The 24,251-nt window shown below is 36.1% G+C and overlaps 1 protein-coding gene across 1 annotated transcript; it reads right to left on the bottom strand.

Annotated features, from left to right (window-relative positions):
- Positions 1 to 6,539: 6,539 nt before the first annotated feature.
- Positions 6,540 to 11,504, bottom strand: LOC104235496 (uncharacterized). The gene is made up of 5 exons (XM_009789284.2): positions 11,269 to 11,504; positions 10,342 to 10,484; positions 10,106 to 10,235; positions 7,943 to 8,134; positions 6,540 to 7,061 (listed from the first exon to the last, which is right to left on the bottom strand). The coding sequence occupies exons 1-5, from the start codon at positions 11,452 to 11,454 to the stop codon at positions 6,852 to 6,854; spliced, it is 861 nt and encodes a 286-aa protein (XP_009787586.2). The 5' UTR covers positions 11,455 to 11,504; the 3' UTR covers positions 6,540 to 6,851.
- Positions 11,505 to 24,251: the final 12,747 nt, after the last annotated feature.

Genomic DNA, 24,251 nt, shown 5'->3' with positions numbered 1-24,251 from the left:
TTTCTTTCTTTTTTGATGGTGAAGGCCATTGGCCTTAAAAGGTGATATTTCGAACTTATCGAAATAACAGCTCGTCGTGGTTTGAGCGAGGTCGAACCTTTCTCTCTTTGATGGCGAAGGCCCTTGGCCTTAAAAGGTGTTATTTCGACCTTATCGAAATAACAGCCCGTCATGGTTCGAGCAAGGTCGAGCCTTTCTTTCTCTTTGATGGCGAAGGCTCTTGGCCATAAAAGGGTGTTATTTCGACCTTATCTAAATAACAGGCCGTCGTGGTTCGAGCAAGGTCAAACCTTTCTTTCTTTTTTGATGGCGAAGGCCCTTGGCCTTAAAAGGTGTTATTTCAAACTTATCGAAATAACAGCTCGTCGTGGTTCGAGCGAGGTCGAACATTTCTTTCTTTTTTGATGGCGAAGGACATTGGCCTTAAAAGGTGATATTTCGAACTTATCGAAATAACAGCTCGTCGTGGTTTGAGCGAGGTCGAACCTTTCTCTCTTTGATGGCGAAGGCCATTGGCCTTAAAAGGTGTTATTTCGACCTTATCGAAATAACAGCCTGTCATGGTTCGAGCAAGGTCGAGCCTTTCTTTCTCTTTGATGGCGAAGGCTCTTGGCCATAAAAGGGTGTTATTTCGACCTTATCGAAATAACAGTCCGTCGTGGTTCGAGCGAGGTCGAACCTTTATTTCTTTTTGATGGCGAAGACCCTTGGCTTTAAAAGGTGTTATTTTGAACTTATCGAAATAACAGCTTGTCGTGGTTCGAGCGAGGTCGAACATTTCTCTCTTTTTTGATGGCGAATGCCCTTGGCCTTAAAAGGTGTTATTTCGGACGTACCGAAATAACAGCTCGGCGTGGTTCAAGCGAGGTCAAACCTTTCTATCTTTTTTGATGGCGAAGGTCCTTGGCCTTAAAAGGTGGTATTTCGAACTTATCGAAATAACAGTTCGTCGTGGTTCGAGCGAGGTCGAACCTTTCTCTCTTTGATGGCGAAGGCCCTTGGCCTTAAAAGGTGTTATTTCGACCTTATCGAAATAACATCCCGTCGTGGTTCAAGCGAGGTCGAACCTTTCTTTCTTTTTTGATGGCGAAGGCCCTTGGCCTTAAAAGGTGTTATTTCAAACTTATCGAAATAACAGCTCGTCGTGGTTCGAGCGAGGTCGAACCTTTCTCTATTTTTTGATGGCGAAGGCCCTTAGCCTTAAAAGGTGTTATTTCGAACTTATCAAAATAACAGATCGTCGTGGTTCGAGCGAGGTCGAACATTTCTCTCTTTTTTGATGGTGAAGGCCCTTGGCCTTAAAATGTGTTATTTCAACCTTATCGAAATAACAGCCCGTCGTGGTTCGAGCGAGGTTAAATCTTTCTTTCTTTTTTGATGGCGAAGGCCCTTAGCCTTAAAAGGTGTTATTTCGAACTTATCGAAATAACAGCTCGTCGTGGTTCGAGCGAGGTTGAACCTTTCTTTCTCTTTGATGGCGAAGGCCCTTGGCCTTAATAGGTGGTATTTCGAACTTATCGAAATAACAGCCCGTCGTGGTTCGAGCGAGGTCAAACCTTTCTTTCTTTTTTATGGCGAAGGCCCTTGGTCTTAAAAGGTGTTTTTTTGAACTTATCGAAATAACAGCTCGTCGTGGTTTGAGCGAGGTCGAACCTTTCTCTCTTTTTTGATGGCGAAGGCCCTTGGCCTTAAAAGGTGTTATTTCGAACTTATCAAAATAACAGCTCGTCGTGGTTCGAGCAAGGTCGAACATTTTTCTCTTTTTGATGGCGAAGGTCCTTGGCCTTAAAAGGTATTATTTCGAACTTATCGAAATAACAGCTCGTCGTGGTTCGAACGAGGTCGAACCTTTCTTTATTTTTTGATGGCGAAGTCCCTTGGCCTTAAAAGGTGTTATTTCGAACTTATCGAAATAACAGCTCGTCGTGGTTCGAGCGAGGACGAACCTTTCTTTCTCTTTGATGGCAAAGGCCCTTGCCCTTAAAAGGTGTTATTTCGAACTTATCGAAATAACAGCTCGTCGTGGTTCGTAGTTCCTAGAGAGTTGGGCATCTTTCGTGGGAGTCCCAGTTTGCTTGGTATTGCTTGCCTCGGGTGGTCCAACGCTGGTGACACGAGGTTGGCTGCATCGAGATAGTTTCTGTTCTTCAATCTAGATATCCCTGCATATGTTCGCCCATGTGGATCTTATGTGCTTGTTCTGACGAAGCGTGTGAGGTGAGGGTGAGATGTTCTTCGCTTCCATCCGGCGGTTTGATGGGGAGGGAGGAACTGGATTGTAGTGCAGTTTGCCTTGTCTAGGAAGTTCACGGCCGATGGAGCTAGGAATTCCAGTCTTCGTGCATCCGTTTGATTCTCCTTCTCCCGATGCGCTGTTTCCATATCTCGCGTGAGTTAGACTCTCTTTCCGTGCCTCTTCCGATGAGCGATCGTGCTTCTCATCTTCGATCTGGGAAAAATTAGGAGTTTTCACTAGGAAATCCCCACAGACGGTGCCAAATTGTTTGACTCAAAAGATGTTAAACTCTTTTTGGACAAATCAATCAAAGATGAAGGGGTAAATCGTAGTCAAACTTAATTAATTCCAGATCGAAAGATTTGGTAGCAATGATCATGCATGGGACGAATGAACTATCAATAATCTTATTAAGATTCGACACTGCCTTCTTCATTGATGGATGAGGAAGGAGGATTACAGATTGTTTTTCTTCTCTCAGGATACAAGAATGGAGATTTGTCATTATTTTCCTCTGTGGGCCAGATCCCCCCCCCCTGAAAGCTTTGCTATATATATAGTCGAAACCCCTTTACCCCCACCGTGACCTGGCGCGCTAGGGTCAGCGGTGCATTCTGGTCGTGGCTAGGCGTTGCTCTCGTCGATGTGTTGGATATCTCGGAGGAGGAACGAAGTGGCCGGACTCTATTGACTTCTACTACCTGATTGCTAGAAAAGAGGTCGTGGGCAACCTGGTCGTGGTGGTCAGATTTTGATCAATACAGTCTAGTCATAATTGGATATTTTAACCATTTCAGTCAAGTATTAAATTTTCTTTCCAATATCTTATAACTTATTGTTGAATTGCCTCCGTCGCTATGAGTTTTTTGTTCTTGGTCTATTAAATTTGGTCCAGATGTTTAAAGAACAACCCCTCCTATCAAGTGAATTTCACGTTCAAGAATGTAATAAGTCATGTGTGGGCAAAACCGGATCTCCACAAACTGAGCATTCTTTCTTCCTCATCAGCAGCCACTTCTTAGCGCAATCTGCATGGAAGTCATGGCTACATTGAAGTGTGCCAATGGTATCTTCATCTTGATATTCAAATGCACAGATAAAACAAGCATTTTGTTCCTCATCATTACAAACTGGAGCATAATAAGTTATCGTTTCCAAATACTTAGATATGTCCTTCGCAGCAAACTCCCTTCTTGTTTCAAGACAGAGGCAGAACCAGAACTTTTTATTTATGGGTATTACACCAAAAAATTATTTTTGTTTACTGGGTTCTGAATAGTTATTTGTACATATTAAATAAAAAATGTAAACATTACAGTTAATGCTGCTAATTAGGCAATGAGAAGGTAAACGTGTTTTAACTTGAATATATGATCAATAGCTTTTTTAGAAACTTAGGAAAAATGTGTCTTTTAGACGAATTTATTTTTGTCCCTTTTGATAAGCATCTTTAGGCTTAGGTCTACTAGTCAGTTTTAGCTGAAGTTTGTTATTTTGTTTGTAATTGCTGAACTTAAACGTTTTAGTAGCTGAAGTTTTGTTCTTTATTTGTTGAACTTCAGCATGTTTTAGCTGAAGTTTTGTTCTATATTGCTAAACTTCAACATGTTTTATGCTATAATGTAATTGATTTTTTATACAGATAATAAGTTTATCATAAGTAGAATTAGTAACTTAAAAACTAGATAAATGATTTAGCACAACAGATTAAAATGCATTGATAATGTACAAAGCTGAATCCAACAAGTTACTATCATCTTCTTCAAAATTTACTTTAGAAAGTTATTTATAATTTGTTTTTAAATAATATGATAAACATACTTATGGCAATCATTCCCATGAACTGAAGTTTCATAGCAGCACTAACAGTAGCAGAAGAAAGAAGAAGAAGAAGAAGAAAACGAAGGAGAAGGAGGAGGAGAAAGGGGCTGAAGTTGTTTAAAAACTGAGTACAAGTTAAAACTTTTTAAAAAATTAGGTATAAATTAAATGGAAGCGACTAAATAGAGCGCCCCGTGCAATTTTTAAGTTAAGGGAGGACTATTAAATTGAAGATGAAAAAAGCGAATTCCAGAAGAACTCCGGGAATTTTTAACTTGCACTAACAACTTTATCTCCAAAACCTCTCCCTCAATTCTTGTTGTCTTGGGAGAATTGAGTGTGGTGGGCTGATAACTTGTTAGGTTACTCTTTTTAGCTTATTTTTAGTCCTAATTTTTTGATAGGCCTACCAGACCTCACTCCAATTATTACATTCTTTAATTGATTCCCCCGAATCCAACCTGTCAAACTTAAATATTTGACAAGTTAACTAAGGATGTGTTTGGTAACAAGGAAAATGTTTTCCTAGAAAAAAATTTCATGAAAAATTCATGGTTTTATCACTTATTTTCTCTTTGTTTGGTTGGTAAGCGGAAATTTTTTTCGAAAAATATTTTCTAGTGTTTGGTTAGAGAGTAAAAAATATTTTTTTAGAAAAAAAAAATTTTTATGCTACCCTCCTCACCCCCATCCCCCAAGTCCCCATGTTTCCTTACTCCCGCCACTTCCTCCCCCCCCCCCCAAATACCCAACGTTTTAGGACTCTATTTTCTTCAATAATTTAATTATTCTCCTAAAAATTTACACAAACCCAAAGGAACTAATGTGTTGCTTTACATTTTTACGCAAAACAAAGTTGAAATTTATGCTCCATAATTATAAAGAAAATGCTCTTTTTTTGACTGAAAAAGAAAGTACTCTTTCTACAACATGAAAATAAAGTAATCATTTTATTGAAATAAAAGAAAATACTTTTTCTACATCATGAAAAGAAAATACTCATTTTATGAAAGAATATACCTTTTTTATAGTATCATGAAAAGAAAGTACTTTTTTTGTTAAAATAAAAATATATATATATATATATCATGAAAAGAAAATACTTATTTGTTAAAATGAAAAAAAAAAACTATCTATAACATGAAAAAGTAGTATTAATAATATTTTTATATAGGGTGAAGGTGGGGGAAAGGGTGGGGTGTGGGGTGGGTTGGTGGGGAATAGGGTGGGAAGGTTGAAAACGAGTTTTAGAAAATGTTTTCCCTTCTCTTGATAGAGAAATTGGAGGAAAATGAGTTCATGAAGAAAATATTTTTCAAAACATTTAATTCAACCATGAGAAAATTAGAAATTGTTTTCCTTCGTGCCACACATCCATCAAATTTGATACCGCTAGAATAAATGAGCCTATGGCTAAAATGATGTTTAATGAACGGACGTATCTATGGATCTCACCGGACAAATTCTCAGTAAAATGGGAAAGTAGAAATGGAACGTATTCAGCACAAGACACATTTGCTAGTTAATCACAATTCAGCAGCAGCACCGTCACGCAGTGGCGAAGCTAAAAAAGATTTCAAAGGTGTTCAAATTTAAAAGCAGTGAAAAAATTTCTGAAAAAGAATGTTCAATATGTATTATATACCTCTAAAACGTAATATTTTACCTATATATGCAGTGCAATTTTGCGACGAAGGATGATCAACCATGTGGCTTCGCCCAGCACCATATCTTTGGAATTAGATCTTCGTTTTGTTTTTGTGCTAGCTCTGTACCCTACTGTTTGGAACTATGAACTGTTCCTCCTGCGTTTTCTGTATCAAGCAGCCACCTTCTACTAACTACAAATGCAGTACTCATCCTCCTTTAAAATCGCTCCAAGAAGTAACAAAATTTCCAATTATATGATTTTCCTAGAGTTAAGAAAAATGTCTGTATTGTACACACCAATCGACTCAAACACGCTTCTGCTCCCAATAAGATACACTCTTCCAATAATGTATACTTACCCTGCCACCAATTAGTTTTCTCCACTAAGCAGCAGAAACTTCTGCAATATCAATGCTGCGGCGCTGCCGTGTATGACCACTAAACTTTGCAGCAAATTGATTTTTGTTTAGCTCTTCCATTAGGCAACAAGTTCCATTAATTCGACTTAATTCGGTTGTGGTTTTCGGATATAGTGTTAAAATGAAGTATTGGAACGTCTGTCTAAAGCCAAAAAGCAACTGTAGTCTCTAATTATGTATGTATTCAGCCACTATTCTATTTTATGAATTAACTTACAATTGATTCGACTGTCCTTTCAATGTACCACCACCTAGCCTATAATACACGGAATGTCTCGGTCTTCATATAAAGTTGACTTGAAAAAATGAACCACAAGGAGAGAAACGGAGATGGAGAAAGAGTGGGCTAGCTCGACAACGATGGTTATTCTACATACACTTGACATACCAAGTATTACCAACTACAAGGACAATGAGAAACCGAGCTTATTTTTCAGTGCACAATACTTTGTTTTCCTGGTCAGAATAACAAAGTGCACTAATATGGAATACTCCAAAGGTCCCTATAGACAACACGTATATCCGATCATAAAGTGCACTAATTTCGAATACTCCAAAGATCCCTATAGACAACACGTATATCCGATCTTCACAACACTTTATATGTGAACCGTAGGAACCGAGTTCCAAAAGCAAGCTTCCAGGAAACATTCTGGAGCATCAAGACACATCAAATTATTGTCAAGACACAAACTACTATAGAATCAGAAAACAGGTACCACAGATTAGGTGGACAAGAAGCGACTCATCCATGAGCGGAAGCGGGTCCAAGCTTGCTCGACAGCAGCATCTTCTACATCAGGCATCCCCATTTTCTTCCTCCTCTCAACACCCTCCGGCGACTTGTTCATGAATGCATGTCCAGTCTGTGGATAGAAGTAAACCTCATTTGGAACTCCTGATGCCTTCAGTTTTTCCTCTAGAGCTTTCCCAGTCTAGAAATCATATCAATGATAAGTTAAATTCATAAACTGTATTCGCAATCACATGAACGTATGTATACTTGTCTGTCCAAATTACATATCTTCATTAAACGAGGAAAGATTAAGTGTTCAGCTTAAGATGGTCAATACCACATTCAGGGACCAGCTAACATACAGTAGATAACATCCTCGAGTTAAAACCAGAATAACCCTAATAATGCAACACAAATGTACTCAGGCTCAAGAGCTCATTGCTCTAGCTATCTAAGAACTACCTCAGGAAGGAAACCTTCAAATTTGTTTGTGTGTTCTTCGATTTTTCATATCGTTCCTTTTCTTATGTGTTCTCCAATTTTTCATATCATTCCTTTTTTACATCAATCAATGAGGCTACACAATATTCTTTAAACCCAAAAGAAATTAATCTGATATACTTGAACCTCGTTTAAGTTTCCTGTTTTGTTCTTTCTTAAACCCTCTTTTTTTTTTTGTGGGTCTTGGAGAACCTATTTGAAATCAAAAGCAACTCACAACTCTCTGTTGATAATAGAACAAAGGCCATAATACTCGTATAGATGCATGTATCAACATAGTGGTGCAATAACATGAGTAATGATAGACAAGCATGCCTTTAGCCGCCAACCCCTCCCAATATCCCACAACTAGTTGCAGTAACCATGCACCATGGTAAACGCAATGGAAAGCAGGATAGACTAAATTAGTAAATAGTTGAAGAAAGAAACTCATTGTTCAAAATTCACTACGATACAGTAAAATAATGCTTCATGATCATGACATGAAAAAAGGATCATGCAGATAATAGAAGCCAAAAAAGCAACAAGCCAACAACCTCAGTAAGCTTTAAAGAAGAAAATCTTTTTAGTTGGATATACCTTTACATCTGAAAATCCAACTAAACCATCATCTTCACCAAAATGTGCCTGCACAGGTGCCTTAGCATTAACAGGATCAGCAAGTTCTGGTGAAGGAACTCCATAGAAGGCTACAACTGCATCGACACCTGGGACCAGAACAGAACTTGCAATGGCAAGAGCACCACCCATGCAGTATCCAGTAACACCAACCTAATACCACATATTTGTTAATCATAAGCACTCACATATAAAAAACAGATAAAAAATGTTGATAACTCTACTAATCTACAGAACACTCCAAATGTATTATCAGGTAAAAGAATTAGAAGCACCACTTGATGAATTCCACACAACGCACGCCATAGAGTAAGCAGTTCAATGAAAACCAACAAGACAAAGTATGCTTAAGAACTTAAGAAAAGCCTCAGGAAACACAAGAAAGGGTTTACAACATATCATGATTAAATTCATCGCATGATTTGGCAAACCAGTGCATCATTTGGCAAACATTTTGGGTATGTGCAGATTTCAGGAAAGAACAGAATATAATAAGGAAAAAGGTCAGTTTATGTGCCAAAGACTCTCGGTCCTTCCTGAAAGACGCCACTAGAAGATTGCCTCACTTTATCATCTAACAAAAGCTAATACATGGTTGAAGATGGAGGTCTAAGCTGACCATGTTACTCATCATCAAAGATGATGGTAAACCGGTTTAGGAAAAAATAAAGCACCACTTACACTAAACGTATAATTTAAGTTCATATTTCTCTTAAAATCCACTTATGCTATTATGCAGGGACGAAATCAGTGGACTAACTTTGAAATATTTCATTCTAGCATTTTTCTTTCTAAAGAAACGGCGGTGTGTACAAAGGGCAGGGACGTAGTCAATGGAGCTAATGACTCGTGCTTACTAGGAATTCCTTGTTGAATTCATTCTAGCAGTTTAATATGTTGTCAATTAGCAACCAATTGACACTTAGCAAGCAACTAGACTTTTTGAAGATTGTCACTGAAGGAGGGTCATTCAGCCTATTCTAGGGTAGGAGAGCACAAGAAAAACTAGAAGAGAGGGATTGGCATGCTTGAGAGAGAGAGAGAGATGGTATGAGAGAAACAAGGGTTAAACATGAAAATGGAAGCTTGCGAAAGAGAGGTAATAATATCGGTGGTTTTCATTGAAAATAAACAAGGAAAGGTTTCAGCGGTTACTTGGCAGACTCCTCCTTCAAGCTCCCAACTCAGATTGATTCCTCAGTGAGAATTAATCAATTTGGCGAGTTTCTTTATAAGGTATGCTCTTTCTAATATAGTAAGGAAGCAAAGTCTTACTGCCATTTGATATTTGGTAGGCATAATTTAGGATTAAAGGTGTAGAGAGTAAAATAGGTTGTATGTAATTCTAAGCTTCATTCACCAAACGGAAATGGAGGACAAATTATAAAATATCCCCAGAAAATATTCGAATTACCTTGAGAAAGATCAAAAGGAATGACACAATTCACTTCGGACGAAGAGTACATAGAACTCAATAATCCAAAGTATAGAGGCGTTCAAACTATGTTGCAGAAGAACTAAACTGCTTACCTAGAAACATTTGATATTAAGTTTCACAGGCAAACACCTAAATATATGGTCAAATAAGCCATGTCTTCTTTGCTTTTAAGTAACTATAGGTTGTTTCCTTGTTAATGTTCAAGGATTAAGAGGCAGTGGAATAAGGAGAAGATTTTAAACATAAGAATTAGTTGAGGATTACACTGGCAGAACCTGTGTGTACTGACATCAAATCATATCAATTAACGATACTTATTTCCTTATTATTTTTTTGACAAAATTCCAATTGAAGGTGCAATCAGATAAGTTGCCAACGCATAGCTAGCTACTATTTATAAAAAGAGAGCAATTGTGAACTTCAACCATGTAGAATAAAGGAGAACTACTATCCTGTATCAAAAAAGAATTATCAACAACACGCACAGACGCAACTTTAAACTTATAGTCCAGCTACTCCAGGCAATATTCCTGTCTCTAAATGGTGTCTATCTAATTAGTCAACCTTTACACTCTAAAACATCAACAGCTCTCGATATCTGAGAAATTAAACAGGTGCATGAACCAATAGCTTCATGTCAGACCATCTTAGTTGACAACATTGACTGTAGAATAAACACCAAGTACCTTGTTGGAACCGTTTGACTTAAGCCAGTTAACTGAAGCCTGAATATCTTTGACAGCCCCTCGCCAATCAAGACCATCCATCAGATGTTGTGCTTCTGCGACATCTAACCCAACTTTTCCACGGTACAAACTGAAATCGCATAAAAAAAGAAAAAAGGGAAAAAATTACATCATCAGCTATACCGTGATATGACATTCATCAATTGAAAGTTCATGTGTGAGAAAAAGAGTCTTACTCAGGGATAAGTGCTTTGTAACCAGAATCAAACTGAGAAATTTTCTGAGCATGGTTTTTAATCTCAAAATCAACACCCCACCACTCCTGAAGCACAACGATTCCAGGGGCATCATCCTTTCCAATTACATATGCATCAAATGTCTGCATGATAAGATCACTCAAATGAATCAGAACAAAAGGACATCTCGAATATCATACACAGATAAGCTCTTTTATTCTTAATAACTATGGTGTCATGGCCAACTTGTGCTCATCGCGACTAAATCCACCGGGTACCTGCTATCTCCCACCAGCACAAGTACCAGCTAACTCTACCCACCAAGGTCTGAGCAGATGGGAAGAAATCACCTAGTGTTTTGTTTTTTGCCTTCGTTGGAATTTGAACCCTGAGACCTAATGATGATTCTCCTCCCACTTCATTAACGACTAGGCTACACCCTTGGTTGCCAGATGATCAACCATTTAACTATGCCTCAATCCCAAATTAGTTGCAACAGGTAATATGTATTAAATCGGCGCCTATTCAAGTCTATTTCAGATGAGCACTTTTTAATCAGAACCAATAATTATCCAAACACTAAACAAGCAAAATGCTAGTTCTTCCATCTTTCAGAATCTAATCAGCAAGCCCTAAGCTAAAATTTGCTCGTTACAACAAATTTCTCATCAAAATCAATTCTCAATGAAATTTGCACACTACTCTATATCAGGCTCTCCCATTAATCTAATTCAAAAATTTTATTCCGAGTCCTCTAATTTCTTCTCCCTTCCACCCTCCGGGTAAGGAAAATTGAAATATTATCAATCAACAATCAACTACACCTCAATCCTAGAGTAATTAAGGACAAGCGACGCAAATAGCAATCTGTCATTTTACGATTGAAAGTGAGGCAAGTAGAAAAATGAAAATGAAAAAAATACTTACAGTATCATCCCTTTGAATCTGAACTTTTTTGAAGGGAGTAGCAGAGTCAGCCATAGCGCGAACCTGAAAGCGAGAAGCGGAGAGACAAGGCGAGAGTGTTCGAGCTACAGAGAAAACTAGTGTAGTATGTGTAGGTTTGACTACGAGAAGGCTACCTGCGAATATTCTAGAACAAGTCGATATCATGCTTCCACCAATAGGGTCAAGTTTGAACAGGTTAGTTATGAGGAAATTATAATAATAAAATTTGTAATTTTTTTTTCTGTTTCTCGTGTTCCATATCAGCTTAATTCGGATTAACGCTGCATAAAACAATAATGGAATTTTTACCCCTATAGCAAGGTTAACACATTATTTATTTTAAATAAATATCTTTTAAAAAAATTATATTCTATAGATACTTTTTAAGGTTTATAGCAAAATATTTAATTTTGATTATGTCCTAGCTCTAAGCCACTAAATACACTATTCAGTTACACTATTTTCTTTCTCTCTCTATTTTGATACATCTCATTCTTTTCCCCATTCCCTGAAAACACGATGCTCAATCTTAAAATTCCTCTCACCCACACTATTTTCTTTTCATTCCGATCAATTCTTGCACCGAATTGATGCAGTAATGCAGATAATGAAGTACCCAAATTAGCTGTTTTTAGTGATAATGTTAGTACAATTCATCCAGCAATTTCTTCCATTAAAGTGGCTCTATGGCATTCGGATTAGAAAATATTCCAGGTTTGGCTTAATTTTTGTTTTGGAAGATAATTTGTGTTTGTATTTGGTTTTGGAAGAACAGAAGAAGAAGAAGAAGAAGAAGAAGAAGAAGAAGAAGAAGAAGAAGAAGAAGAAGAAGAAGAAGAAGAAGAAGAAGAAGAAGAAGAAGAAGAAGAAGAAGAAGAAGAAGAAGAAGAAGAAGAAGAAGAAGACGACGAAGAAGACGAAGAGATGCTGGCCTAGGTTGTTGTGTAGATGTTGTTGTTGTTTCCCCTTCTCTCGGCTATGCCTTCTCGCGGGATAGCTCTCTTCCCGCGCCGGAGTTCTTTACCTCCGGCATACCTCCGACAAATTCACCGGAAATTAGGGTTTGTTCTTGAACAAAGACGGCGAAGTTTGGGGCTGAGCAACTTGATTTTCTATTAATATATTTCAATGTATTTTCATATATTTTCTTGTATTCATTGTCTTTTTTTCATTGTAATTCAATGTATTTCGCTGTATTCCATGTATTTCATTATATTCACTGTCTTTTTTTTCATTGTATTTCAATGTATCCCCTTGTATTCTAGGTATTTCATTGTATTCACTCTCTAGCTATATGCCATGAATGTATTCATATGTTTCTTTAATTAATATAATTTATGTATTCAAATGTATTATATAATTTCTCTAAAGATTGTTATGTTTTTTGGGTATTTTTCGATTGAGAATCTTTTTTATAACTGAAAATACAAAATTTGTGTGTTATAATTGAGTTTGTTGAGTTATATTAGAAGTCTATTATGTTAATTGATTCACTTTCCGTTTTAAAAATAGTGTAATCCCCTATTTCACGCCGTGAATAAAGTCGAATACAGTCGAATACACTCGAATACAACAATTGATTAGTTGGACTTCCCTGATTCACGCCTATTTTTGCTATTGTATTCATGAATACAATAGCTTAAATATATCAAATACATCTTATAACCACATAAAAGGTATCTATAATCCATAATATAGCAAATGGTATCTATAGATGGCTAATTATTACTAAAAGATAGAATTTTATGAAAATTTCCCTAAAACAATTAAAGGAAATTATATGGGGTGATTCTTGTTTTGACTTCAACCAAATATTGTCTAAACGATATAGAGTTTACTCCCTCCGTTTCAATTTAGATGAGTTAGTGTTAGTAAATTGTATTTATAAAATAATTCTAGAAAAAATAAAATAACATAAACAGAAATATAAATGAAACAAAAGTTAATCCGAGCCCACTGAATTCACAGTGTTTCCTTAAGGAATTTAATTTGTATTATGTATTTGTGTTAAATTCACTGTTTTGGAGTTTAAAACCTTTGTGATTTTTTACTCCGTTGGAAATTAAAATCTACGTGATTTTAACGTTTGCTTGTGTCATTCTTTTACAGAAATGACTAATGATAACGGGAACCAGGCTGTTCCAATAGTGACTGTCAATACATCAACAAGCCGAACACCGGCGTTGGCACCGGCGGAGAAACCCGAAAATTTTTCCGGGTTAGATTTCAAGTTGTGGCAGCAGAAGATATTCTTCTACTTGACTACTTTAAGTCTGCAGAAGTTCATCAAGGAAGATGTTCCTGTTCTGCCCGATGAAACTCCAGAGAATAAACGCTTTCTCGTGGTTGAGGCGTGGAAGCATTCTGATTTTCTATGCAAGAATTATGTTCTTAGCGTACTGGAGGACGATTTGTATAATGTCTACAGTGGCGTGGAGACGTCAAAAATTGTGGACAGTGCTTGAAAAGAAATACAAAACTGAAGATGACGGGTTGAAGAAATTCGTTGCCGCCAAGTTTTTGGACTACAAAATGGTAGATAGCAAGCCTGTTATTACCCAAGTCCAGGAATTGCAAGTGATTATTCACGATCTCCTTGCTGAATGTATAAATCAAATTAATACTGATGTTGAAAGTAGTAATCTTAGTATTTTTACTAACAGAATTTTCATTGAAGGTCTTGTCATCAATGAAGCATTCCAAGTAGTAGCGATGATTGAGAAGTTGCCTCCTTTGTGGAAGGACTTCAAAAACTACTTAAAACACAAACGCAAGGAGATGTCCCTTGAAGATCTCATTATTCAATTGAGAATCGAAGAGGACAACAAAGCTGCTGAAAAGAGAGGTCGTGGAAACTCAACAATAATGGGAGCAAACATTGTTGAGGATACTTCTCAAAATAAGAGAAAGAGGAAGCAGGCTTCTGGACCGAAAAGCAACCCAAGCAAAAAGTGGTTCAACAGAAATTGCTACAACTGTGGAAAAGCTAGGCATAAATCTACGAAGTATCGTGCTCCGAAGAAAGACAAGAAGAAGGGTCAAGCAAACATGGTTGAAAAGCATAAAGATGTTGATAACTTGTGTGCCATGGTGGGAAATCCTAAGGAGTGGTGGATTGATTCTGGAGCCACTCGCCATGTCTGTGTTGTTAGGGAAGCCTTTGCAACATATGCTCCTGTTGGACCCGAAGAAACTCTTTCTATGGGTAATGCTGCAACTGCCAAGATTGAAGGATGTGGGAAGATCTTTCTGAAGATGACTTCTGGCAAGGTGGTGACTTTGAACAACGTCCTTCATGTTCCCGAGATTAGGAAGAATTTAGTCTCTGATAGACTTCTTGTTAAGAACGGTTTTAAGTGTATTTTTGCATCCGATAAGGTTGTAATAAGTAAGAATGAAATGTTTATAGGAAAAGGTTACCTCACTGAAGGCCTTTTCAAGCTGAATGTAATGGTTGTTGAGAATAATAATAAAATTTCAGCTTCGTCTTACTTACTTGTGTCAAATAAATTATGGCATATACGTTTGGGTCATATCAATTCTAAAACCTTGTGGAAAATGATTAACTTGGAAGTATTGCCTAAGTTTGAATGCGACAAATTAAAATGTCAAATATGTGTGGAATCTAAGTATGTTAAACATCGTTATAAGTCAATTGAAAGGAATTCAGATCCTTTAGATTTAATTCACACAGATATTTGCGATATGAAGTCAATACCATCTCGCGGTGGAAAGAAGTATTTCATAACTTTTATTGACGATAATACTCGATATTGCTATGTTTACTTGCTTAATAGTAAAGATGAAGCAATAGACGCATTCAAGCAATACAAAGATGAAGTTGAAACGCAACTTAACAAGAAAATCAAAATGATAATAAGTGATAGGGGTGGTGAATATGAATCTCCTTTTGAATAAATATGTTTAGAATATGAAATTATTCATCAAACAACGGCCCCTTAAACTACCCAATCCAATGAGATTGCGGAAAGAAAGAATTGTTCATTAAAGGAGGTGATGAACGCATTGTTGATAAGTTCTGGTTTGCCACAGAACTTGTGGGGGGAAGCCGTTCTTACGGCTAACCGAATACTAAATCGAGTACCCCATAGCAAAACACAATCCATTCCATATGAAAAATGGAAAGGAAGAAGTCCAACTTGAATTATTTTAAAGTGTGGGGTGTTTGGCAAAAGTGCAAGTTCCTAAACCCAAAAGGGTAAAAATAAGACCAAAAACCGTTGATTGTGTGTTTCATAGGATATGCGACCAATAGTAAAGCATATCGATTTCTGGTTCATAAATCAGAAAATCCCGACATTCATAATAATACAGTTATAGAATCAGATAATGCTGAGTTCTTTGAAAATATATATCTCTATAAAAAGGAATATGAGTCGATTAGTGAAGGATCTAAACGACCTCGGGAAGAAACAAAAGAAAGTATATTTAATCAAGAGGATCCAAGATGTAGCAAACGTCAAAGAACATGTACTTCATTTAGACCAAATTTTGTGACTTTCTTATTGGAAAATGAGCCTAGAACATTTAAAGAAGCTATGTCTTCTTCGGAATCATTATTTTGGAAAGAGGCAGTCAATAGTGAAATAGAATCTATATTGAACAACCATACATGGGAATTGGTTGATCTTCCTCCTAGAAACAAACCTTGGGTTCTAAATGGATCTTTAAGAGAAAAATGAAAGATGATGGCATTATTGATAAATTTAAGGCAAGACTTGTAGTCAAAGAGTATAGACAACGAGAAGGTCTTGATTACTTTGATATATACTCTCCAGTTACAAGAATTACGTCCAAACGGATGTTAGTAGCACTAGCTGCAGTGTGTGGTCTTGAAATTCATCAAATGGACGTTAAGACGGCCTTTTTGAATGGATATTTGGAGGAAGAAATCTACATGGAACAACTTGAAGGGTTTGTGGTTCCAGGTAAAGAAAAGAAGGTCTGTAGACTTGTTAAGTCCCTTTACGGACTAAAACAAGCACCCAAACAATGGCATGCGAAATTTGACCAAACAATGTTGTCAAATGGTTTTAAGATAAATGAATGTGATAAATATGTGTACATTAAAAATGTTCTAGATCACATAGTCATTATTTGCTTATATGTGGATGATATGCTGATAATGAGTAATGACATTGCCAACATATATGCGACTAAATGTATGCTAATTGGTAAGTTTGATATGAAAGACTTGGGAGTTGCTGATTTAATTCTGGGAATTAAGATCCATAAGAATTCTCAAGGTTAGGCAGTGTCACAATCTCATTATATTAAGACAATATTTGAAAAATTCAAGCACTTGGGCTTTAAAGTTGCAAAGACTCCAATTGACGTGAATCTTGCATTAGCAAAGAACAAAGGCCAAAACATATCACAATTGGATTATGCTCGTGTGTTGGGATGCTTAATGTACATCATGAATTGTACACGACCAGATATAGCTTGTGTTATAAGTAAATTGAGTCGATACACGAGCAATCCAGGTCAATCTCATTGGATGTCAATGAAACGAGTTTTGGGATATTTAGAACATACCCAGGACTTTGCTTTGCACTACAGTAAATATCATGCTGTCATTGAGGGATATTGTGATGCAAATTGGATTACCGGATCAACTAAGTCCAAGTCCACGAGTGGATAAAGCACAACTGATTCTCGTGATAAGACAATGTTCAGTACCAAGGATAAAGCATTAAGGCTTTTGAATGATTTCTAAATTTGATACGGGGTATATCAAATAGTGTATATATGGGATGACACATTTAGGATTCACCTATGTAAGTGTGAAGTGTTAGCCGCTTCAAAGAGAATTTTACAAGACCAGTTCTCTATGCACTTATGAAACCAGGCGGTGTTCATGGCTGAAACGAACACAACAGTGAGAACCAAAGACGGTTAAGAGTTGGTTGTGTGAATTATGGTTGTCTAGGTATACACCAAAGTTCGACGGTTCAAAGATATCAAATCTACCGATTGATCGAGTATATCCGACATAAGTTCACTACGGAAAGTTCAAAGGGAAACCTACTTATCCAGATGCAATTAATCCTTGCTTGCGAATCACACAGTTTTTCATGCATATTTTCGTGATATAGCCATTCTCCATTCATGTGGGGGATGGTATGGAAATTCTGATAGAATAGACTTGTATTTATAGCCAATGTTGGGCTGAAATCTGAAGAGGTGCAACTCTTCAGAATGGCATGGCTATTTATGCAAAACGGCCATAGCATAAATGTCATAACATAAATGGCTATTTACTCAACAATAAAGAGGAAAAATTGAAGAGGGTAGTTAATTTTCTATCATAAAACAAAAAACGAAAAATTGGAAACGGTTGGATTTTAATATTAATATTCTTGGATTTAATATTAATATTTTGTTATTAAAATGGATATTTAACAAATTTGGTCCAAATAATTAATCAATCAATCAATCATTATAAAGAGGAAAAATTGAAGAGGGTAGTTAATTTTCTGTTACAAAACAAAAAACGAAAAATTGGAAACGGTTGGATTTTAATATTGATATTCTTGGATTTAATATTAATATTAATATTTTGTTAATAAAATGGATATTTAACAAATTTAGTCCAAAAAAATTAATCAATCAATCATTTGACCAAAACCAAATCCGAAGCCGAAGCCGAACCGAGCAATGACGACGACGGCGCGAGGCTTGCCTTCTTTTTAACTCTTTAAGAGCTAGAAGAAGAGCAATTGCTTATATACCCATTGAAAATATCTTTCTCTTCCAATATGGGACAATGTTCCTTCATCAAGGAGGGAATCTCAAATGAAACTCAAATATTTCATTTTCCCTCCATTTCCCATTCACCCTCTTTTAAGTATTAATATACTTAAAACCCCAACAGTTAGTTTGACTCGGCACGGAGTTCAAGAAAAAAAAAAGATTTTTGAAACTTGTAGTCATAAAAGCTTAAGGAGTAAAAGTGTTGTGGGGCATGACATTTGTGTGGTTATAAAGGCTTCTCATTAAGCGTAAATTGGGTAAAATGAAGAGTTTGAATTATTTCTAAATTTAGAAATGTATCACTTATTTAGGAATAGACAAAAAAAGTATCTAATTTGAAACAGAGGGAGTAATACACTTCAAAAAATGCAACTCACCTTATCAAAATTTTGGCACCGGGTTATAACATGGAGGTAAATCTATTTAATTTGTTAAAATTCAGCTTGTCATATCCCATAATTTAAACTATAAAAGTTAAAGAAATATTAAAGCTAAAGAGAAAAATAAAACAAAAAATATCTATAGATAGATGTACTTTTCGATAGATAAATTTGACTTTCTAGTTGTTTGACTCAAAAGATGTTAAACTCTTTTTGGACAAATCAATCAAAGATGAAGGGGTAAATCGTAGCTGAAGATAATAAAATCTAGGATGATAATAATAGAGAGAAGTGAGTTGTCAATATTCTTTTCATTCAAGACTGGTGAGTTTTTATAAAGTCCCACCTTTTTACAAGGCTTTCTGCCTTCTTATATACTGAGGAGTTTCTTCCAAACACGGAATCGACAAGTAAAGAATTATCTAAGGAATATTGTCTAGGTCTCCTAATGGGCTGATTCTACTGTCGAGGTCATGTTGTCTCTTCTTTTACTACAAGGTCGTATCTCTCTGGGCGTCGACTCACAGGTACTCGGTCATTTGTCGTGCTCGCTGTAGGTCGTGGTCGATCAAATTCGGGCCCATACGCAGGTGGACTCTATGCCTTCCTTGGGAGGAATTTGACCCGTTGGGATGTTGCGACATGGCAGGTGGCTATCATGTTCGGCAGAGCACCGAAGAGTACACGCCACCCGGGGGGTGATGTCAACTTTACGTGCATCATCATTACGCGGATTTTCGAGGCAAGGATTGACGGTTTAGCGCTTTGATTCTTGCGCTAATTTGAAGCATGTCGCCTTGATTCTAGCGCCATAGAACCCTATAAATAGATGAAAGGTTCGATTTTTTGAAAAACTTTAGCCACTCCCTCTTGATAACCTCTCAGTCTTCTTCATTTGCTCTTACACCTTCTTGTCCCCGCTTTCATTCCTTGCCAGAAGTTTTCTTCTTTTTCACTCCCTTTTTGTGTAGCCACTCCTATACACAAAACTATGCAAAGGTCTCATCATGCCAATGAGGAGGTGCTTGAAGCCGCCCCGTCAATCACAACGCCTCTTTTCGGCAGCGGGGAGGTAGAGGTAGAAGAGGGTGATAGCCCTCTTATGGTGGAGGTGCTACTACTGAGGCATCCCCTATCCTGGAGTGATTTCCTCAAATATCCGCCCCTTACTCCGAACCCCATACTTTCTGAGACGAAGAAGGTTCACCTTGACACCCTCCGCATAAAGTACGGTATTCCCACCCATGTAGAGATGATTCTAGCGGGGGAAGATTACGTTAACGTTCACAGGCCTGGGTATTGTGCTTTCTGTAAGCACGTGATTTCTGCCCTATATGAGAATTACTCCCAAAAAATTCAAAAATAAAATGATTTTTCTTTGGTGTGCAATTTTGTGATATTTTGTTATATTTTGAATAATTATTGGCATTTGTCTGTGCGTGTTTATTTGTTAAATTAACAAAAAATACAAAAATATGTCGCATTTTGCATGTAGGATTTAATTCTACAATTGTTAGTAATTAAATTTGTTTTACAAAAATTAAAAATTACAAAATAGGCATTGTTTGCATTTCTAGCATTTAATGTCCAAATATACGATTTTATGCTTAATTAATACTTAATTGTGCGTTAATTGTAATTGGGAGTTAATTTGCGCTTTTATAACTTAATTTAGTTCTTAATAATAGTTTAAGTATTATTATAATTTAGTTTTAGAAAAATAAAAGAAGAAAAAAAGAGCGAAAATGTAAAGAAAGTCGGAATTGGGCCTCTTCTTCGATTTCAAGCCATAGGCCCAAAAATACCCAATCTTCCCAAACGACCCCGTCCATTTCGAACTGGGTCGACCCAGTCCATAACCCAACATCCTATTATCTTACATTTTACAAAACAAAAACAAAACAAAAAAAAGAAGGAGAAAACCCTAAAACTATACTAACCAATCCGCCCCCCTCCTTTCTCTTCATCTTCCCCAAAGCTTCAAACCTTCCAACCATGGCTGCCCCTCTCTCATGCCTTCACCACGCACACACATACACACCTCGTCGTTGCCTCCGAGCAGCCATGGATGCTGTCTCATCTTCTTCATCAAGCTCGTCCATGGCGGACATTGCTTTTGCTTTATATTCCCTGACCAAACGTCGCTCCACCACTGCTGCTGCATTCCTTGTCGTCAACACAGCCGGACGACCACCAGTTTTCGTCGACATCCAGCTCTAAAGTCGACGACCAGAAGCTCCAACGAACTCCATCTTCTCCGACCACCCATGGCTGCGTTTGCTACGGCATTACGGCGTTGCCGAGCAGCTGTTGCTGCGTCTTTTCTCTTCGTGCTGCTGCTTCACGCTGCTTCTTCTTCAGCCATATCGTTGCTGCTTCCTTCCAGCTGCGTCGATCAGCCTGCTGCTGCCTTTTGCTTGTGACGGACTGCCATTGTTTCATTTTTAAACGATGCCAAACGACCACCTTCTTTGGTCGTCCGTTCGTGGTCGTCTTCGTCGTCATTTGTTCGAGCTTTGGTCGAGGCTCGGACAGATTTGTTTACAATCAAAGTTCTTCGTTGATTCATCTCCGGTTAGTTGTTTTTGAGTTTTATTTTGTCCATATTTCGTTTTTATATTTCTAAAAGTTAAAATCGTTAAATATTTGATTCTTGTTTTGTTCGTTGTTTATCGTTGAAATCATTTTTTCTAGTTTGTTCATGTTCATGTGCTTTGTTAAAATTAATTTTCAGATTTCAAAATAGAAGTTTAATTAGTTGTTTTCATGTTTATTTCATGTTTGTATTATTGTTTAAATGAATATTTGTTAGTTTAATATTAGTTAGATACAAATTGAAGTTTAATTAATTGTTTCTTCAATTTGTTTCATGTATTTTATGTATTTTCCGGAAATTGTTAATATTGTTAAGTTCAAGCTTAAGTCCGTCGTGTTTTGTTGTTTAAAAATAGATTTAATTCATGTTCATCTTTGTTTGAAGTTCGTTTTTAATTTAGTAATTTAATGTGAAGTTATGTTTTGCTTTTTAATTTTGGATCATATATCTTTGTTATATTTTTGGTTGGATTTAATTTAAGAAAGATTAATTGATTATTTGAAGATTAGTAATTTGAATATGTTTATTTGTTTTGTTTAAGTCTAATTCGAAGTTTGAACAAAGTTTGTTTGTTATTGTTATTGAATATTTTCATTCATGTTCATAATTTGTTTGGATGATCTTGAATCCGAATTTTGTATAGTTTGATTTCTTGTTTACCATTTATGATTATTGCTTGAATTGTTCTCATAATCTTGTTTAAAGTTTAATATAAGAATTGTTTGTTGTAATGTTGTTAGAGTTGATTTTAAGTTCAATATGATTGAATTTAGAAATCTTCATACTTTGTTTGTTGTTGTTGTTGAATCCGAAAATAGGATTGTTTGTTGCTAAAATATTGTTCAATCAAATTTTAGTTGTTCTTTGTTGTTCAATTTGTGTTCATGTGATTTGTTGTTGAAATGTTGTTAAAATCGTGTTCATGTGATATTGTTGTTATGATGTTCATCCGTGTTCATATTGTTGTTTGAACATTGTTAGAAATTGATCATATTGTCTATATTTTGGTTAAGTTTGATTAATTGATGTGTTATAGCTGATGGGTAGTTTGGTAAATTTGTAATACGTTCAGGGGTAGTTTGGTAATTTCAGTAAGGTCGGAAGGGGTAGTTTAGGAATTGTACATTTTGAAATTGTTTATTTGAAGCATGGGGGACAAAATGAAATGGGGTGGGTTGTGATATGATTATTTAATATAAAGGGGGGACAAGATTTAAATTAAAGGGGAATCTTGCATTATTTTAAATAAAGCATGGGGGACAAAATATAATGGGGTGGTGTGATATGTTTATTTAATGTAATGGGGATGAGTGGAAAGATAATGGGTTGGGTAGAGAAAAAGTATTGATTTAAATTAATTGAAAGATTTATGGGATGAGATTATATATATGAAGTCTTGAAATCATATTTATGAGAAAAAAAAGAGATAGACAAAAAAACACACACAGAAACAGAGAAAAATACACAGATAAGAGAAACGAATCTGAAAGAAAAAATAAGAGAGAGAAAAGGGCTGAACATTTAAGAGAGAAAATTCCGAAAAATATTTAAACTTTCAAAAAAAAAAAAAATATTCTGCTTTCTTTTGTTGTTTGAAATCAGAATTAATTGTTGTTTCATCAAAGCTGGAAGCTTTTGTTTTTTTTGGGATTACTACTCCACCGGTCTATTACTGGGTTGTTACTGTTGCTGGGCTATTGTTGCTGTGTTGTACTGATTTTACTGCTGCTGCTGATTCTCATATTCATTTTCTTTTGCTTCCAATATCAGGTACACAACTGAAAAGCTGGTTATTGTAATCCGAAATATGAAGCATGAATACATATGAAGAATGAAAATTTGAAGTTTTAATTTCGTTTTTTTTCTTTGTTTCTTTTGTTGATTGTATTTAAGCTATTTCATGAATTACTAAATAATAGCTGGAATAAGAAAATAATATCATAAGTTAGTCTGTAATAAATCAGTTCGGCAAAACAGGTTAATTCACTAGTTATGAAGGCTTCAAGATTATAGGTTGATCATGAACAAGTAGCTAAATTTAGCTAAAACACGAATTTAAATTAAACATCGTAAATTAGGCATTAAGGCATGACTTGAGCTTAAGCAAGATTAGAAGAACGTTTAAGTCTAATAAACTTTCTAATAAGCTTTAGTAATTATGGTTAAATCTAGTTTCAAATGATTGTGAATAATTAATCTCAATAATATTTTTTTAAAAAAAATAACAATGCTGAGTTTTAATCTAGCTATATTTGTTTATTTTGAATATTAGTTGTTGAATTTTTATTTTATTTATAATTTCGAAATTAAGAGTAAAATTCCTTTTTTCATCAATATTTGTATTAACCAAAGCAATTAGCATGTCATGTTTTCTTAAAATAATAAAAGCTAGTAATTAATTAGGATTTTTCTTTCTTTATTTTAGAGACTAATTTTTATAGAAAAAATGTAGTCGCTTTAAGATTTGTCCATTTAAAATAAATGAGATGAGCCTCGCTTAATGAAATGTATAGATTTCGGGGCCCTCAATAAATGTACAGTTAATTGCTTAGAATTAGGGAGGAGCCGTTTTAGCAAATTTCACGGCCCTACCCAAAATAATGACACGCTAGTCGCTCTAGGCGCGTATTTAATAATGTTATTTCCTTAAATACGGGTGTGCATTTATGTAACCCAAATCTAAATCTCAACGGAGTCGAAATGTGTCGATAACCACGGGTGCAATTGATTGCGACGTGATTTGAAATACGTTTTCACAATGTTGCAATTTTTCGTAAAATAATAACAATAAATAAAAAGAATAATAAAAGCGGCTAAGGGATAAAATTTGCACATAAGTTTATAATACGTATTATATTAGATAATCAAGCCGAATATAACAGTTAAGCGACCGTGCTAGAACCACGGAACTCGGGAATGCCTAACACCTTCTCCCGGGTTAACAGAATTCCTTATCCGGATTTCTGGTGCGCAGACTGTAATACAGAGTCATTCTTTTCCTCGATTCGGGATTAAAATAGGTGACTTGGGACACCCTAAATCTCCCAAGTGGCGACTCTGAAATAAAGAAATAAATCCCGTTTCGACTGTCCTTTAATTGGAAAAAACTCCTATACCCCCGCGAGGGCGGAAAAAAGAGGTGTGACAGCTCTGGCGACTCTGCTGGGGAAAACGCGGCATGAAGCCCAGAACCACTGGTTCAGGGTTAG

Source organism: Nicotiana sylvestris, chromosome 5 (genome assembly GCF_000393655.2).
Source record: "Nicotiana sylvestris chromosome 5, ASM39365v2, whole genome shotgun sequence".
NCBI classification, from domain to species: domain Eukaryota; kingdom Viridiplantae; phylum Streptophyta; class Magnoliopsida; order Solanales; family Solanaceae; genus Nicotiana; species Nicotiana sylvestris.
This window is presented reverse-complemented; position numbering and strand designations above follow the sequence as displayed.

Coding starts and splice junctions, on each gene's coding strand:
- LOC104235496 (XM_009789284.2), bottom strand. CDS start 11,454: ATGATATCGACTTGTTCTAGAATATTCGCAGGTAGCCTTCTCGTAGTC. Junction 10,236..10,341: donor TACAAAGCACTTATCCCTGA/GTAAGACTCTTT, acceptor ATGCGATTTCAG/TTTGTACCGTGGAAAAGTTG. Junction 8,135..10,105: donor AGTCAAACGGTTCCAACAAG/GTACTTGGTGTT, acceptor ATGTGGTATTAG/GTTGGTGTTACTGGATACTG.